At 35.2% G+C, this 19,530-nt stretch overlaps 1 protein-coding gene across 3 annotated transcripts in view; it reads right to left on the reverse strand.

Annotated features, from left to right (window-relative positions):
* Positions 1 to 19,530, reverse strand: part of Smad4 (SMAD family member 4) — a 47,151-nt gene that overhangs the window by 12,837 nt on the left and 14,784 nt on the right. For 2 of the 3 annotated variants that reach the window (XR_012447028.1, XM_074069812.1), the window contains exons 2-8: positions 18,832 to 19,207; positions 18,164 to 18,338; positions 17,695 to 17,724; positions 11,149 to 11,361; positions 7,732 to 7,854; positions 7,520 to 7,636; positions 6,100 to 6,150 (exon numbers count right to left, since the gene is read on the reverse strand). Coding sequence is in view for 2 of the 3 variants with exons in the window: in XM_074069812.1 (XP_073925913.1) it covers positions 6,100 to 6,150; positions 7,520 to 7,636; positions 7,732 to 7,854; positions 11,149 to 11,361; positions 17,695 to 17,724; positions 18,164 to 18,338; positions 18,832 to 19,080 (958 nt within the window). In the remaining variant the exon portion in view is untranslated. The remainder of the gene's footprint in view (positions 1 to 6,099; positions 6,151 to 7,519; positions 7,637 to 7,731; positions 7,855 to 11,148; positions 11,362 to 17,694; positions 17,725 to 18,163; positions 18,339 to 18,831; positions 19,208 to 19,530) is intronic. The other variant, XM_074069814.1, reaches the window with a different exon arrangement.

Consider the following 19,530-nt stretch of genomic DNA (forward strand, 5'->3'; position numbering starts at 1 on the left):
GGTAACTTGGAGAATACTTCAGCCTGGATGGAGGGGTCATCCATTCTGAAAAGGCAAGACCTAAAGTCTTATATCTATGTGAAGGCTGTGAAAAAAACATTTCAGAAAGACCCCAGAGCCAGGTGTCGGTGGCTCACGCCTGTAATCCTAGCTACCCAGGAGGCAGAGATCAGTGGTTCAAAGCCAGCCCCAGGCAAATAGTTCATGAAACCCTATCTCAAAAATACCCATCACAAAAAGGTGAAGTGGCTCAAGGTGAAGGCCCTGAGTTCAAGCCCCAGTACTGCAAAAAGAAAAAAAGAAAGGCCCCAGAGTAAGAAAAATGTAAAAGGCAAGAGCTATTTATTAGAGAATGAAAGGGAGAATGGTACTGTCTCATGTAGTTGATTCATCTCTATCTCAATGTGTTTTTATGAATTTTGAATCTGAAGCAACAAAACTTTCAACAATCTGAAAAGACACTTAGGGTGACTCCCCTCCGCCCGCCTCCCCCTGCAAAGAAGTCATTTAAAGCTCCCTGAGAAAATTTTAAAATGAAGTGTGATGAATACTTAAATACTTAAAAGGAGTTTTAAAAAAATTTATAAGGGCTAGTTACCCGATTTCTTTTCAAATGCTATCAAGCAAGAGTGCTTTCTAATGAAGAGTTAATAAAACGAACTACAGGAAGGTTGGGTGACTGCTGGGAATGGTAGTGCATACCTGTAATCCCAGTGCTCAGGAGGCTAAGGCAGGATGATCTCAAGTTTGAGGCCAGCCTAGGCTATATACCAAGTTCCAGGTCAATCTAGGCTATATAACAAGACCCTTCTCTTGAAACAAAGCAAAAAACAAAGGAGAATCGTAGCTCAAAGTCAACCTGAGTAAAAAGTTAGCAAGACCCCATCTCAACAAACAAGCCAGGCACAGTGGTACATGCCTGTCATCCTAGCTACACAGGAACCATAGGTAATACGATTTCGGTCCAGGGCTGACCTGGATGTAAAAGCACAAGCCATCTGAAAAAAGCAAAAAGGACTGGGGGCATGGCTCAAGTGGTAAAGCACCTACCTAGGAAATGCAAGGCCCTGAGTTCAAGCCCCAGCACCATAAATAAATAAATACATACATACATAGGGTGACTCAAAAAGCAGTGTTTTTCAAAGTTTTGCCATATCAACTAAATCCACACATCACAAATATAAGCATTTCCTTAAATATATTTGAGTGTGTTTAGACATAAAAACTAGTGATAACACTTGATAGCGTCTTCTGTTTTTTTGTTGTTGTTGCTATTGTTTTGGTTTGGTTTGAATTTTGGTGGAACTGGGATTTGAACTCAGGATGTTGTGCTTACAAAGCAGGCACTCTACTGCTAGAGCCATACCTCCAGTCCAGTCTGCTTTTATTTTGGAGATGTGGTTTTGTGAACTATTTGCCCAAGCTGGCCTAAGACCACGATCCTCCTAATCTCAGCCTCCCAAGTAGCTAGGATTACAGGCACAAGCCCCCAGCGCCCAGCTTTACACGTCTTCTTAAAAAGCTAGTTTTGGAGTATTTATGAAGTTAGGTTCTATAGTAAATTTTTTTTATTGACGATATCACATTATGTTATAGACAAGATGCATCCTGTCCAATGTTTTGTGAGAGTTAAGTTGAGGGCAGGGGATGAGGGTTGGGGTTCATAGTCTCCATGTTTAAGTAAGAAAAATACACTTTTATCACTATCAATTGCAACATCTGCAAATGTATTTCAATTTTTATTTCCCATCACTAAAGGATTCTGCGTGCCTAACACTTCAGACACCACATGACAATGGTGGATATATAAAGCTGCATCTCTGAAGAGGTTTAATATGAGTTGACCTGCTAATATTGAGAAGAAGAGCTTTAAGTGACTGAAGAATAAAAAGAAATTGGCACTAGAGTTACAACACATACGAGTGATGAAAAATGAGGCCTAGGAAAACAGGTTGCTATTTGTGACAACAGAGGGCTATAGGTAATCTCAGTGGGCCCCAGAGATTTGAGAATTTGATGATGTCGGGCCACAAAATACTAATGAAAAGCTTTTCTCCTCGACTCTTGATTTGCTGAATAGTCAGAAGGGAACATTCTTATTTTAAAAACAAGAAACACTCATTATACCTTTCTGGGTATCTCTTAAATATTTTGTCCTAAGGACTAAATGTCATATAAATGACAACCCTGCAGCACTCAAGACTAGTGTAAACAGCAGGCTGAATTACTCAGTTCAGAGAAGGCTTTCTCCATGCCCCCAAGTCAGGTGAAATGGAGTAGGACTATTATGAGCTGACTTTGATATTTTTAATTTTTGCTACTAAATTAAAGACAGACTCATGAAGCCTATGTGCTATTTATTCATCACTGGCCAGGAAAAAAAGTTTTAAAAGACCAAGTTAATGATATGAATTTTTTTCCTTTACAATATAAGAACTTAGCTAAATATTTTTCATAACAAAAAAATGGATTATGAAGGATAGTTTTAAGAAATGTTCAATTATAATGTTAGATGTAGCTCTTCAAGGCATTATCTTTAATTTGTGAAATACAAATAGTGATTCAAGAAAAAGTTAAAAATCTGGGTAAATACACATGAGGTTCATTATGAATTATTCCTTTTACTCAGATCTGAATAAATGCTTTGTAAAAATCTTCTATGAACACATAAAGGTACTTTCTTGAATGATGGGGAAATGCTCCAAAATACCAAAACACACCTTCTAATCTATTTGTGAATCTGAACACAACCTTGAAGACCTGAAAAAACTTTCACTTAAATTTGCAATCAATGTTTAATTTGATTAACATATCTCAACTTAAAGAAAAAGCAAAAATAAAGGCTGTGAAAAAGAAATAGAATGATTAACCTTTTCTAAAAGTATGTAACTTTGGGACTGGCGGGGAGGGGGTGAGGAGGCATTGCTCAAATAGGGTAGAGCACTTGCATAACAAGTGCAAGGCCCTGAATTCAATCCCAGGTATCTCATACATAAAAAAGTAACTTTGCTATCTTTTCTATTTGTTCATCAAATAAGGACTAGGTACAAGAGAAGAAAGAACTTAGAAGGCTTTACCAACAGTGTATACTTAAGCCACATGTGGAGGGGGGAGTAGGGGTACATAGTAGTTAATATTCAAGACAGCCCCCACTGACTCTTGTCTCATGCTATTCACACCCTTGAGTAACCCTTTCCATATGACACAGAAATTATGGTATGACTTTTGAGGCTGAGTCTTAAAAGACACTGAGATTCTGCCTTTTCTCCTGATCACTCAACAGCTAGCACGTTGTAAAAACAGTCAAGCAGCTCTACAGAGAAGTCCATGTTGAGAAAAAACTGGAGTTTCCTGCCAAGAAAACTAACTTTCCAGGTATGTTGGTAAACCACACTGAATGTGAACGATGGCAGTCCCAACTAAGAACTTCACTGTAATCCATGAGACCTCAGAACTAATCAACTAAGCCATTCACAGATGCCTAGCAACATGTAGAGTATAAGATACATAAGGGAAAGAACAGCATATATGAAAAAAGGCAGAGGGGATGATATACCTAAGAAGCTTAGGTAAACAGTACAAGAGGGTTAAAGTCTAAATAGATGAGGCTAGAGAAGTATGCGAGGACCAGAGACTCTCTTCTGCCTAGCTAAGGAATTTGGACTTTATCTTATAGTCAACAAATGAGTAGAGGAATTAAAAACAAGTTCTTAACACAGGAATAATACAATCAAATTCAAATTTTAAAAGAATTACTGAGTAGCAATAGAGAATAATTGGTGAGGAGGAGGGTACCAGGATGGATGCACTCCTAACAGTGACCAGTTTAATTATTCTTAGTAACAGTACAAGAGAGAAATGAAGAATAGTTATGAGTTGAAACTCCTCAAGGGCCCATTAGTATCTGCAACCAAAGACCATCTGAGTTCTAACCTACTAACTTCATAAAAGTGTATATGCAAAGTTAATTCCCTCCTGGAACCAGCTCGACAGAGACCTGTACAAGATCACCTTGCCACTTATTCTACTGAAAGACAAAGGTGTCAATGCAATGCAGACTGTTACAGATGCATATCCTTATCTAGTCAGTGCTACCCCTAAATGCCAGTGGCTCTTCTGCCTAACTATCAGTTCTACTGCGAGAAGAATAAGAGGCAAAGGTAGCTGCTGAGTTTAAAAATCAAACTCAGATGACTAGTGAAATGCAGCTACCTCTACTGCCACTGCACTACTCCATCCAGGGTAGGTCTTTCTTCAGCATCCTGACTACCCACAATCCTGTAGACCATCCCCCACTAAGCTATATGAAACACTGAGTCCTCTAAGGTTCCAGAAGCCAGTACTGACACTTACGGATACTACCTCAATGCCAGCAGAATTCTAATTCTCTTGACTCTACATTTTCCCCTGACCAAAACTTATTTATTCATATACACAAATTAAGATCCTGATACAATAATTCCACTTACACAATTTCCAAAGCAAGTAAAACCAAACTACTAAACTAAGACTATTTGGGGAAGTATTTAAAAGAACAAAAAAGTGCTATTTGTTTAAAAAAAAAAAAAAAAAGCAGGACAGTAGTTACTTATGGGAAGGAAAGAGTTTTGACTGAGTTAAAAATGCATGATAAGAGGGTTTCTGTAGTACTGTAATGTTCTCATTCTAAATCTGGCTGGCAGTCACACAGATGTTGGCTTTAGTGTTATCCATTAAATTATATACTTGTATGTGTTTTCTGCATATTACATGTTTATGAAAAGGCAAGACCCTTTGAATCACAAAAGAACATTAAAAATTGCAACAAATACATAAGACACATACAGAAAATCTATTAAAGAGGATAAATGAACCAGTAAATATGCAGGGTTTAAATAAAAAGTGTTTCTGTCCTACCAGCAGTACTTTGCTCCTAACCACGACAAGTGCTATTTGCCTCCTAAATCAGCAAAAAGTTGATTAAACAATTACATCTCCTGCTGGTGAGCATGCTAAAACTAGTTGCAATATTCCTAATGCTATCATGGTAAAGCAATTTGGCTTTCGGATTCAGAAGTTGTTAATCTCATAAACTGAAATATGAGAAAAGTTATAAATGCAAATATCTTCCTTTCAATTATTTTTAAAGAGCTAGCAGAAAATTGGAATCAGCTTAAGTAATAATAGAACACTATTTACACAAAGAAAATTATGTACAACTACTTGGAACTATAAGTTACTTTTTAATTATTATGGTTACTGTGGCTATGTTTTTTTAAAAAATCTTTATTAGAAACATACACAGCTGTCCTTCAGTATCCACAGGGGACTGGTTCCAGAAGGCCCCTCAGTCTACAACCATACCGCCCTGAATGCACCAGATCTCCTCAGAAGGACCCTCTCTGACCTTTGTGCATAAGACTTGGAACATTTGCAGAATTTGGTAACTGAAGGTCATCCTAGAAACAATGCCCTACAGATTCAGAGATAACTATATATACATCTTTTTAAGCTAAGAAAAACAACTATCCTGTTGTTTGTATTATACAGGACCTTTGGTATTTTCTTGTTTTATTTTCAGACTTTTTGTTTCAATATTTTATAATTTAAAAATTACATATAAACTTTTAATTGAAGAAGGCTACTTAGCTATTTACTCTTCTGAATAAAATTTATCCAAATAGTTTCTAAATTCCAGCTAACCAGAGACTCCCAAGTGCAACAGATATAGTGAATTATTTTTCTTCTCAGAGTCTGTTTAAGATTCTTCCCTAATTTTTAAGCTACACTTTTGTAGCAGTTCTATTTTGAAACCTAGTTTTATTCTGCACATATTTATGTATTCAATGCTGAATCTAGCATTTCTGTACTTTATATTTTAGTTTAAAACCCAGTTCTTGTCTTTTCTTTCAGAAATATTTACAATGAATCAAATATAGGCAGATTATATATGACTTTATCAGCTACTCTTAAACTGCTGATTAACTCATGTCATAATGTATGTAACACTTGTCTGAGAAGCCAAGTTGCCCTATTAATGTTTACATTAAAACCTGAGTATGTGTTTGATTCCTATAATGAAAATCTAAATATAGGGAATCAATTTTGAAACACACTTACCAGGATGATTGGAAATGGGAGGCTGGAATGCAAGCTCATTGTGAACTGGCCCTAAAGAAAAAAACAATAAAAACTCCATTTTTATTTATTAAAAGTTTTCCAGTGCTAAAACTTTTAATAAACCTTAAATATAACTATTTAGATTAAACTTATGCAATGTCTAAGAACTTAAAAGCTTAGTTTAGATTACTGTTAAGTAACATCTGAATTACTTTTGTGGATATTTAATAGCTAACATTTCAGTGTCATCTGTCAAGTGCTATTAAGCAATTAACAAATCATCTTACATGCAATATTTACTGCAAATTATAATGAATTATTCATATAGCATGTAATAGTGTAATTTCTAATGCAACGAATAATAGTAATTTAAGTTGTTAGGACTATACTAAAAACAATTGCTTATGTTTATTAAATTAAGGATATTTATATAATAGATAGTAGCCAACATAACTGAAAGGTTATTAAGTGTTAAAAAACCTCACATGAATTATCACATTCACTTCTTACAGCACTCCTGGAGATGGATACCACTACTGTGCATAAAGCTTACTGAAGTTAAGTAAGTTGCCAGTGACCACACAGCCAAGCACCCTGAACCACTATGCTACTCCAGGCAACCATTAAAAATTACATCCTCCAAAGACATGGAAAAATAGTAGCATAATTGATAAAAAGCAATATATAACAATTTACATATAACATGAACCCCCCCCAACTTTTATATAAATATCCATTTATATGACTGGAAGGAAAAATAACAAAATTTAGTAAGTGGTTATATCTAGGTTGTAGGACTCTGGATAATTTTAATTTTTTTATTTATGCTTTTTGGTACTTCCCAAGTTTTTTCTTGTTATTGTTATTGTTCTACTAGTCTTAAAATTAGAGGAAATGGGACTTTACATATATGATTTATACTCTGGGTTTCATTAAACCAAATGAACAATGTTCCTATTCTGCCTTAAACTGCAAGCTATTTGCAGGATATCCCTCACAATCATGCCTACACAGAGTACTAACAGATTCAACATCTGAGTGTTCATGGCACTGAATACTATGGTGAGGGAAACATTGAGCTACAGTACTTAAGGGGCTTTAGTCTACTATGGAAGGATAGACAAGATACACATGAGATCTAAAAACATACAAAGCAAATAAATGAATGGAAATCAATGTGGTGTTAATGAGACATCAGCAACAGAGAAACAGATGTATTTAGTAAACGTTACTCTAAAACAAAGGTATGATAACCATAAAAATAAATAAGACTGTTTATCAAAAATACTGAAAAATAGTAAAAAAGCACTATTTAATGAAACTAAATTGTAAGATGAATAAAAGATGCAAAAACATTTTAAAAAATAGAAATCAAAGTTCTACAAAAGAAAAGGCCCTTACAACAAAAACAAGAGCTTACAGTAATGTCCGGGATGGGGCGGCATAGGCGGGTGGTGCTGGAGATGGCCGTTTTGATGGTGAGGCAAATTAGGTGTGTATGGTGCAGTCCTACTTCCAGTCCAGGTGGTAGTGCTGTCTAAAAATTAAGGCCCACATGGATTAATCTGTTTTTATAAAGGCTGCCTATTTTTTTCTCAACTACTTAAAAAACTTTAAAAAGCATGTACATACTATGATGGTAAGTAGCTGGCTGACCAGTAAATCCATTCTGCTGCTGTCCTGGCTGAGGCCCTGAAGCTATCTGCTGCAACAGTCCTTCACTATGGTTGCTTGTCAAAATACTGGCAGACTGACCTAGAGAAACAAGACATTAACATGGAACATGAATAATATAATCCTGTGATTTTATGCAATAAATGAAGGACCAATTATATCTGATAATCTACAACAATAAAGATGAGCCAAAAGTAGAACTCATCCATTGCCTATCAAATAAAAAACTAAAGACATCTGTTAAGACAAGCCTTAAGAAGCTGTTTGAAATTATTCCATCTGAAGTAATGTTTACCTAACTTTAGTGGTCTATTTGTTCACAAATATTCAAATGTCAACAAAATCCCACTATGTGTCTGTCTACCATAATAACTTCAGTACATCATCTCACCCCCTGGTCACTTCACCCATTTCTCTCTAGGCTTTGATTTGGACCTCCAAAACCCAGGCTCAAGAAAATGATGAAAACGCTAAAGTTAATTATTATCATCATCACTGGTACTGATAATGACAGAATGCTAGCATTTGACAAAAGAAATGCAGAGCAGGAAAATATTTTCAATGGAATATGATGGGGAAGGTGGTGAAGTTAAAGTCACAGCGCCACTGTCCCAATCAATATGGCATTTGCTTTAAAAAAGAAAAAAAACAGCCTGTTTTCAAATTTTTTCCATGCACTTTTAAAAAATTAATTTATTGTATTTTTAATCATCTACTTTCGGGTGGGACAGTACTGGAGTTTGGACTCAGGGGCTCCTGCCTGCTAAGCACGCGTTCTACCGCTTGAACCATGCCTCCAACCCTTTTTACTATAGTTATTTTTTGGACAAGATAGGGTCTGATGTTTTTGCAGGGGCCACCCTGAACCATGTTCCTCCTATTTTAGCTTTCCGAGTAGCTGGGATGACAGGAGTGAACCACCATACCCACTTTACTGGTTGAGATAATGGGATCTACCTTTTTCTTTTTGCCCAGGCTGGCCCTGAACCTTTTTAATCCTTCTGATCTCCACCCCACCTCCCAAGTAGCTGAGACTACGAGCGTAAGCTACTGTACCCAGCTCATGTGCTTTAAAAAAAAAAAACAAAAACAAATAAAACTGAGAATCAGGTCTTTTCCACAGCACCACTATATGCTCAGATTTATATGAAGTTAGTTGCTCTCTATGTAATACACCAAGATGACTAAGTTTCCTCTGATTTTATTCTACTCAAAACCATTCTATGATATTGTTATCCCATTTGGAAAGCACTGAAATTTCATAGTTGTTTTTTGTCACTGGCATCACATTTGTTTTTTCATCTGAATGAGAGTGTAACCAGGTGGAAGAGAATAAATGTCACCACAACTCAGAGTATCAAGAAAAATGAACGTTTTTCTTCTCTCTGCATACCACGTTTCTTAAAAGGTAAGAATTGTAAAATCAAAAACTAAAAGAGAGTATTTCACTATCCTCCAAACTACTTATTTTTAAAATAGGATGTTTTTAGCAATGTTTCTTCCTACTCATCCCCAACAATTCTCAAAGTTATCTTTAAAGGTTAATTACAGTTTTTGCTCATTTTCAATACTTGTACATGCTAAGTACTCTTAGCTAATTTATAAAAATTGTCACTACAGTGGAGAAATTAAATTTTAATTTATAGATACAGAAAGAAATCCTGAATATATTCCGGTACCAAAATGAATATAAATTATAAAGTGGTCCACTGCAATTATCAGTACAGAATATTTACATCATGTAATTCCAAGTGTATAAAATAAAGTTAAACAACAGCAAAACAGCTGATATAAAACAGCCTTCCTATTCTATTTTATTCTAATTTCTTTTCTAGCTTTTAATTCTATCAATTTACCTTTTGAATTTAAGGGAACATTTTGCCACAAGCTCCAAAATCTATAGTATTTACTCTCCAATTACTGAACTCTAACCCAAAAATACCAAGACAAACTTAGACACATTTCATTCATACCAAAAATTTTAGAAATCAATCTCCCATTTATTCCAAAGATCAAAATTTCAATGTTGAATCAGATCCAATATCCATTTGGTAACAACTAACAAAGTATCAACTCAGCTCTATTACATACAATTCCCTTAGCAACCAAGTACAATTAACACCGTATACATAGTAATGTTCCATGATTCATTTAAATAAAAATTAAAATAAGCAGTAAATCCTTCAATCTTTGCTGACTATTAACAGACCCAGCCAGATTATATGGTCTTAATTAGACCCTTAGGAAAGATGAACCTAGGCTGGGGATGTAACTCAATGGTGAAGTGCTTGCCCAGCATTGATGTGGCCCAGGGTTCAATTGCAACCACTAAAAGAAAAAGAAAGAAAAGCTAAACCAAATAGTGACAGAAAAGGTAACATCTCTACCAATGGGAAGAACTTTTTTGAAACAGATTTATTAAAAGAAAAAAGCGTTTTAAAGAGAGAAAGAGAAAGCCATAGAACTTAGTTTATATTGAACTTAGCTAAAATATTTAACATCTATCTAGGAAGATGCATGTTATAAATGAGTTTGTCAAAATTCATTTTTTCTGAGTTTTCACAATGGGAAACTGAGGTGCGCACTAAGAGTAATATTCTCTTAGAATAAGCAAAATAAGAACACTGAACTAAAAGAAAGGTTGCAATTCCATTAACAGAGATCTTTATCTTGGTTCAACACTACTTATTGGTGTGAGCATGGCTCAACTGGTAGAGCACTTGCCTAGTAAGGCCTAGTATTCAATCCCAGTATCATCAAAAACAAAACAAAACAGATACACAAAAAAGACCTACTTAAGTATTTTTCTAAAATCTACAAATTAAGCCAGGCACCAGTGGCTCACACCTATAATCGTAGCTACTCAGGAGGCAGAGATCAAGAGGATCAATTTGAAGCCAGACTGGGCAAATAGTTCGTGAGACCCTATCTCCAAAATACCCATCACAAAAAAGGGCTGGTGGAGTAGCTCAAGGTGCAGACCCTGAAGTCAAGCCTCAGTAGTGCAAAACAATAAAAAAATAAAATCTGCAAATTAGATCATAAATTTAAATCAGTATTAATATCAAAGTCATTAAGTTCCAAGTGACTGCACATCAATATAATAATCTTTAAATTACTAACACCTTTTTATCCAGGACCAAAACAAACACCTATTCAATGTTCATTTACCAAGGGGCTGGGGGGACGGTAGAGAGCTTGCACAGCATGCACCAGGCCCTGGATTCAATACTCAGCACAGAAAAAAAATCTGAAAGACACTACAGCACTTTTCAATTTTTACTTGCATGCAGTTTTCCTCTAGGAGACTACACATAAATAATCCAATGGTTAGGACAAGTCAATCTGCTGACTCCATCTGATTGTGTAACTCACTTGCGGAAGCCACAGGAATGTTGGGAAAGTTGGTGGTGCTGGTAGCGTTGGACTCAGATGGGGCTAACAGAGCTGGGGTGCTGTATGTCTCCGTCGACCCACGATTGCTTGGTGGATGCTGGATGGTTTGAATTGAATGTCCTTCAGTGGGCAATGATGGCTGTCCCTCAAAGTCATGAACATATTCATCTTTTACCAACATACTTGGTGGAGCTATGCAAAACATTAAACATATTTTACATTTTTATAAGCTTCTATTCCCAGAAAAAAAATCATGCACATAATGACAACACCTATCAACTACAGTATAAATAATTCTAATACAGAATTTTTTCATATTATTTTAAAAGCACACTCTTTTATCAATAAAAGCTACTTATTTAGAGGTAGAAGCATCATATATATGTTTTCAATGTGATTGAAATTTGAAGCTACACTGTATTCCAAGCCTCAAGCAATGGAACACCTAAAGAGGTATTCCTCGGTTTTTTGATAATCCTATAAGTAATAATCATCTAAGCACACAACATGAGGTAGGTGAAAACCAAATGCCTTGTGTAACAAAATGTTTATTCAGCTGAGAAGACCACTTACACTTCAGTCCAAATTCAAATTGAATACTTAGTTGTCCTTTTGAACTTCACAATAGAGATGTGAATGGAAGCTGACAGCTATCCAATTCCAGGATCTAAAGTTACGTAGTCTTTGAAACTGAGTATACTGAATGTCTCCTGTAGGTTTAGAACCAAACAAAAACCAAACTGGAGCTGGGTACAGTGGTACATGCCTGTAATTTCAGCACTCGGAAGGCTAAGGTAGGAGGATCATGAGTTTGAGGCCAGCCTGAGCTACATAGTGAGTCCCTGTCTCAAAAATAAATTAATAAAATAAAATAAAAAATAGAAGTCAAACTAAAATTTCCTCCTAGAAAACCAATCCAAGTAAGGATGAGAAACATGGTATGAAAAACCTCAATAATCAACATCTTTCACTGACGTGGTTACAGCTTAATAAACAAAGCTAAATTCTAGCTGTTAAAATATAATACTTTTCTATTAGCAAATCCGGAAACAATTTGTTTTTGTTGTATTAAAAGAAAACTGGGTGAGTCCCAGAGTTCAAACTCCAGTACCACAAAAAAAAAAAAAAAAAGAAAGAAAGAAAGAAAGAAAACTGAACTGTATTCATAATGTCAATTTTCTGCCAAAATTCTCCCTTTTGTTTTGAGGCTATTGTTTTGGTCTTTAGCTTTATCTTTAGCAAAACAATCCTCTATTCTTTTTGAGCTACCACTATACCAGAATTTTACAATCCACTGAATCCTAATATTAGGGTCTCTTCTTGGAGCAGTCAACTAAGAGTCAACAACAAAGACATTCTCCTTCCCATTAAGAACTAGTATGTCATTTCCCTTATCTTGAAAAAAATCTATTACATATAAATTTCTGTTAGTTACATGGCTTTTTTTTAACTAAACTGAGACTACTTCAAAGCAGTAAAGAATAATCCATTGCTAAAGTGTCTATGTACAACCTCTTAAAAAACATTTTCATACGGTGAAAGCCATGAAGATGGTATTTTTTGAAAACCCATAAATTACATTCCAAAGTGTCTCTTTGAAAAATCCTATGGAAATAAAACATAATTAAAAGGATGCTTAAGACGTCATTATATATCAGTAAAAAGTCGTGGGACTTAACTATTCATCATTAATGTTGGACAAATTATAAGAACAGAAAAAAAGAAGTTCCAAATATAAAGTGGTTATTTCTACACTTTGATTCAGTCTTTCATTGTATTGCTCAACAAAGTTCTACAATTTTCTTCATATAGATCCTGACATCTCTATTTAATTCGTGGACATATTAGGGTTTTTCTTGTTATACTAACTGAAATCTGTTAACCCATGTATCAGTATTACAAGAACACAAGGAAAAAACGATTGAATTTCAGGGTGTAACTGGTACGCATGGCTTCCACTAATTGACTCTGAAAAGATTTAATAGGAAATCATAGACATTTTGAAGTACCAATTGTTTTATACCTTGAACAGTTAAGTCTAATAATTTTTTTTTCTCTTAGAACGTTGGCTAAACCTTCCCAAATGTAAGTTTGGAAACTCCACTCATCTATGGATCTTTTAAATCAAGTAACCTAAAATGTTTGTTTCTCAGGTAAAACTGAAGGTATCAACAAGGATAGAAGTATGCAACATATTTTTGCAAGAGAAAACAGAGCAAGTTACAAAACACTATTGTACACTATGGTCATATGCATGTTTTTAAAAATCATGTAAGTTTAAAAAAGAAAAATCAAGGCCCAGAACAGTGTCATAGTATGCTTTTTGTGTAAGAAAAGAGGGAAATAATAAATTTATTTTTTGCATAAAGAAACCCTGGAAGAAACCACCAGAAACTAATAAAAATGATTACCTGAGGTAGGGGGGAATGGGGGCAGGGGTGGGAGCACTTCTTTTCACTGTATACCTTTTTATAGTATTTTGATTTATGGACCATGTATTGCCTATTCAAAAAAATAAAATAAAAAATATATAGTATATATTTTTTAAAGTCCAGGAAAACAGATACCAAACTGTAAAATACCTCTGGTTATGGGATAACATTCAACAAATTCATTCATTGAAAAAATATTTATTGAGCACCTATATTCCAGGTGCTCGTATGTGGGATATATCAATAAACAAAACAAATATCCCTGAGTTCATGGAGCTTAATTCTTTTATAATATTTTTCTGTTGTTTAAATATCTAATAGCAACTATATATTATTCCAACTCCTCCTAGCTGTCTCATATTACGCAAGTTCCTAGATCCCTCCAGGCACCCGTCCTTTCATCTGGAAAGGTATGGATAATCCCACCTATCATGTAGTTCATACAGCATTTACCTCAGTACCTGACATAGCAGGAGTACTCAGCAAGTGATAGCTATTATTATTTAACCATATTTTCAGAATAATCACACATACATAAAGAATGTAAAATCTTCTGTGAGGGGTAAAGAACATACTCTCTACAGTTGACAAAAAAAGCTGACAGCACTGGGTTCTTACCCTAGGTCTGGGTTCTTTATCACTACCAGCAGGCAGGCCACAGCACTTGTCTGATAGTATTGTCACTCACTCATTTACTTTTTCCTTCCTCAACCAGACTATGAACTCTTGAGTAGAGAAAACAAGCTGTATTTTTCTTAATGTCCTTGGAATCTAACACAGTACCAAACAATACATGCTCATTAAATATTTGCTTCATAAAAGAGATGAGACAGGCTGGAAATGATAACCACAAAATGCCAACTCACAAGTGAAAGACTGTTCTTAATTTTCTTAGTGACTTGGCCTTGTATTATTTCTTTGTTCAAATCTAGGAGGAGATATGAGAAGTACCTGTTTTCTGAGAAAATAAGTTACTCAAGATTACCTTTACATAACCACAACTAGGGGGGTCCACAGGCTAAATACAGCCTAATCATCACTAAAGAGAGACTATCAACTGATACTCAGCAACAACAAATACCCAGCACAGGAATAATTTTAGTATAGAGGAGTGTGAGAAGTCTTCAGAATTTGTACCCCTTTACAACCATCTTCGTAAGGAAATCCTGAGATGACCATTGCAGTCTCTTAATCCCCAATTACCACTGAGCTAAATGCTTTAGTTCTCCAAAAATATGAGTAGAGAATAGTGAAGACCTAAAGCGTGTTTACTTTCAAAGAAAAGGAGTGACATGACATGCTGTCTGCATGGCAAAGAGGCAGGGCTTTAAGCAATCTTAAAGCCACCATTCCCAGACCACCACAGCTCCCATTACCAATACACACCTGTCAGAAATTTGTACACCATTAAGAATGTTGTGCCACATGGCACTAGAGTCTTCTTCTGTTATTAGTGATATGAGAGAAACAAATATGCTTGCATGGTCTTCCTTATGGTTTAAGGTGCATATATTTGACCCTCCTCTAATTGTCTGCAATGAAATAAGTGCCAAGCTACTAATCTGCCTCCAGGATAGAAGCACACCTTTCTAAGATGACAGAGATTCTTAAGTAGAGCTTCTCTACAAATTAATTAGTTCTTATGGAGATCTTAGTCCATTAACAAGTTCTACGTAATACAACTAAAGATTTAATAGAATGCCATTCTCACATATTTCACTAAAAACAAAAGCACATACTCGAACTGGATTTCATTTTCTCAACTCTAAACATTTTTTCTTTCTTAAAATAGGTTGGGTTAGGCATATACTTTAAAATAGCCTTTTTTTATTTACTTGAAATGTAATGACATTTAAAACTACTAATACATATAAACTTCAAACCATTCTCACCATTATCATCCATAAAATTTAGGGTGAAGTGAGAAAAAAACTAGAATACTGATATTTTTTAAGGATATGTTATATGCAATTTCAAATTATTAAATGGGCACCGATACCCATTTAAACTGGCCCTACAAGACTTTCTTCCAAAAGAACTAGTTTTTCACCAATTAAGAGAAAATGAGTTGAACACTACACTAATGTTTTTGGTGCATTCTTCTATCATATTTTAAAAACACTTTAGTTCATCATAAATGGCAGATAAATCTAAAGAGCCAATAGCCAATTTAAAACAAGTTTCAAAATACTGATGCAAATACTCAGTCAAAAGAACAATGCTGGAGGTATCACGATACCTGACTTCAAACTGTATTACAAAGCAATAACAATAAAAACAGCATGGTACTGGCACAAAAACAGACATGAAGACCAGTGGAACAGAATAGAGGACCCAGATATGAAGCCAAACAACTATAACCAACTTGTCTTTGACAAAGGAGCTAAAAATATACGATGGAGAAATAGCAGCCTCTTCAACAAAAACTGCTGGGAAAACTGGTTAGCAGTCTGCAAAAAACTGAAACTAGATCCATGTATATCACCCTATACCAAGATTAACTCAAAATGGATCAAGGATCTTAATATCAGACCACAAACTCTAAAGTTGATACAGGAAAGAGTAGGAAATATTCTGGAGTTAGTAGGTATAAGAAAGAACTTTTTCAACGAAACCCAGCAGCACAGCAACTAAGAGATAGCATAGATAAATGGGACCTCATAAAACTAAAAAGCTTCTGTTCATCAAAAGAAATGGTCTCTAAACTGAAGAGAACACCCACAGAGTGGGAGAAAATATTTGCCAGCTACACATCAGACAAAGGACTGATAACCAGAATATATCGGGAACTTAAAAAACTAAATTCTCCCAAAACTAATGAACCAATAAAGAAATGGGCAAGTGAACTAAATAGAACTTTCTCAAAAGAAGAAATTCAAATGGCCAAAAAACACATGAAAAAATGCTCACCATCTCTAGCAATAAAGGAAATGCAAATTAAAACCACACTAAGATTCCACCTCACCCCTGTTAGAATAGTCACCATCAGCAACACCACCAATAACAGGTGTTGGCAAGGATGCAGGGAAAAAGGAACCCTCTTACACTGTTGGTGGGAATGTAAACTAGTACAACCACTCTGGAAAAAAATTTGGAGGCTACTTAAAAAGCTAGACATTGATCTACCATTTGATCCAGCAATACCACTCTTGAGGATATACCCAAAAGACTGTGACACACGTTACTCCAGAGGCACCTGCACACCCATGTTTATTGCGGCACTATTCACAATAGCCAAGTTATGGAAACAGCTAAGATGCCCCACCACCGACGAATGGATTAAGAAAATGTGGTATCTATACACAATGGAATTTTATGCAGCCATGAAGAAGAACGAAATGTTATCATTCGCTGGTAAATGGATGGAATTGGAGAACATCATTCTGAGTGAGGTCAGCCTGGCCCAAAAGACCAAAAACCATGTTCTCCCTCATATGTGGACTTTAGATCAAGGGCAAATACAACAAGGGGACTGGACTTTGATCACATGATAAACTGAGAGCACACAAGGGAGGTATAAGGATAGGTAAGACACCCAAAAAACAAGATACCATTTGTTGCCCTCAATGCAGAGAAACTAATGCAGAGACTTTAAGGTGACAGAGGCCAATAGGAGAAGGGGATCAGGAAATAGAGAAAAGGTCAGTTCGAGAAAAATTAATTTAGAAAGTAACACTTATGTACAGGAAAGCAAGAAGAGGAATCTTACACTATAGCTATCCTTATCTCAAACAGCAAAAACCCTTGTTCCTTCCTATTATTGCTTATACTCTCTCTACAACAAAATTAGAAATAAGGGCAAAATAGTTTCTGCTGGGTATTGATGGGGTGGAGGGGAGAGAGAGGGGGCGGAGTGGGTGGTAAGGGAGGGCGTGGGGGCAGGGGGGAGAAATGACCCAAGCCTTGTATGCACATATGAATAATAAAAAAAAAAAAATACTGATGCAAACCCTCCAAAAATCTAAGTTCCAAAAGAGTTTTTTTTTTTTCTTTGTTAATGATTTTGGTACATGCACAAACTACTTATATGTGAACCTAAAAAGAGTTTTAAGACAAAAGATAATAGAGAAGTGTCAAGAAACAGATTACCTACCATTACTCTGCAGTGTTAATCCTGAGAGATCTTTACATTTTAAAGGGAAAAAAATGAAACATTAATCATTATCATGAAAATATCTTCCATAATATTTTAAATTATATAACATAAATTTAAACCAGACATTACAAAACTTCATGAACCATTTCAATTCAGAAGTACCAGAAATGCTGTCTAGCAATATGTAAATTAAGTATTCAAGTTTATAATGCTTCCTATCTTATTTTCCAAAAACAATGTGCTAAATGGACAAGATATCAATTGTATATACTTAAGTTCTAGCAGTCAAAATTCAAGGTTGTTCCCAAGTTCAGATTTAAGTATTTATATTTCATCAGAAATGTCTGATTCTTTAACCTTATTAGAAGTCCTGAATAATCCTCAAATACAAATTTTAACTGAGAACAGATAAAACACTATGGATGTCTTTTTTCTTTATGTGTCTGAAGATAAACAGTGTACTTACCAATTCCAGGTGAAACAACTCGTTCATAGTGATATGGATTCACACAGACACTGTCACATTTTAAGTCAAATGCATACTGACAATATTTAACATGCTTTAGTTCATTTTTGTGAAGATCAGGCCACCTCCACAGGCGAGCATAGATCACATGAGGAAATCCTTTCCGACCAGCCACCTGGGGAAAATAAACAACTGTTTATTAAGCATCAATTATATGCTAGACATTACAAGGGACTTTATATGTTCTCATTTAATCCTCAAAATCTTACAAAGTCAGGATTTATGATATTGTAAAATACACATTTGGTTTTATCCCCCTTTCCTGGCATCCAACTCCTACAATCTTGAACTCTTCAAGGTGGTGGCTTGTTTTCTAGGCTAATGAGTTGACTGGAAGCTGGCAACCCTACATTGCTTCAGAATGGGGTCTGGTCATAGGAAAGACCAAAGCAGGAGTTTCTTCATTTTATTCTCCACATTTTCTGTAATGAACTATTTTTAAGTCAGAACATTAAAACACTTAAGATACATCTTTTGTATATTCTTCTGTATATTCCCAAAATGCACACTAGTAACAGTATGCAAAGAGACGGAGCTCACATTAAATTATTCTGTGGCAACTTGGAATGTTTTTACATCTGCCATGACAAAAGGAAAACTCAACTAACCTGAAGCCTTCCATCCAATGTTCTCTGTATGGTAACACATTTACTAGGATGAGCTCCATTTGTAGTTATAGCTGTTATTAATGAATCCAATTCATCTTTCTTCTCCTTCAGCTTCTTTACCAAACTTTCGATTGCTCTTTTCGCAAATGTTTCACTTTCTCCACCTTGTCTATGGCACATCAAGCTGTGTACAATGCTCAAACAGGCATCATTGCTTGTTGGTGTATTCGTAATAGACATATTGTCCATTAGTTCAAGTTTTTTCTTTTAAATCAAATAAGCCTCCAATTTCTGGAGCACTTCTGATCTTCTAGAGACAGTGAAAAACAGCTAATGTTGCAAGAAAAACTGTTAGACATCTGGTGTTCAGGATAATCTAAAAAAAAAAATAATAAGAGACACGGGTATGAGTATACATTTCACAAGATATTCAATTATTTGAGAAAAGACAAACTATTTTAGTTAAATCAAAGTCAATGAACATAATTAAAAACCGAGTTTGAAATGACTTAATTAAATGTTATTTTCAACATTTTCCAAAAACATTAATTTAAGCCTTCTTATTACTAAAGAAGCATATTCAATGAAGTCTTATCAACTGTACTATTCACTCTAAAGTTAAATTTTTACTTAGTCATTTCTATCAGTCTAACAGTTTTGGGCGGTTAACATTTTGTTTTATAGGTTAGGCCTGTGTTT

Source organism: Castor canadensis, chromosome 4, assembly GCF_047511655.1.
Source record: "Castor canadensis chromosome 4, mCasCan1.hap1v2, whole genome shotgun sequence".
Lineage (NCBI taxonomy): Eukaryota > Metazoa > Chordata > Mammalia > Rodentia > Castoridae > Castor > Castor canadensis.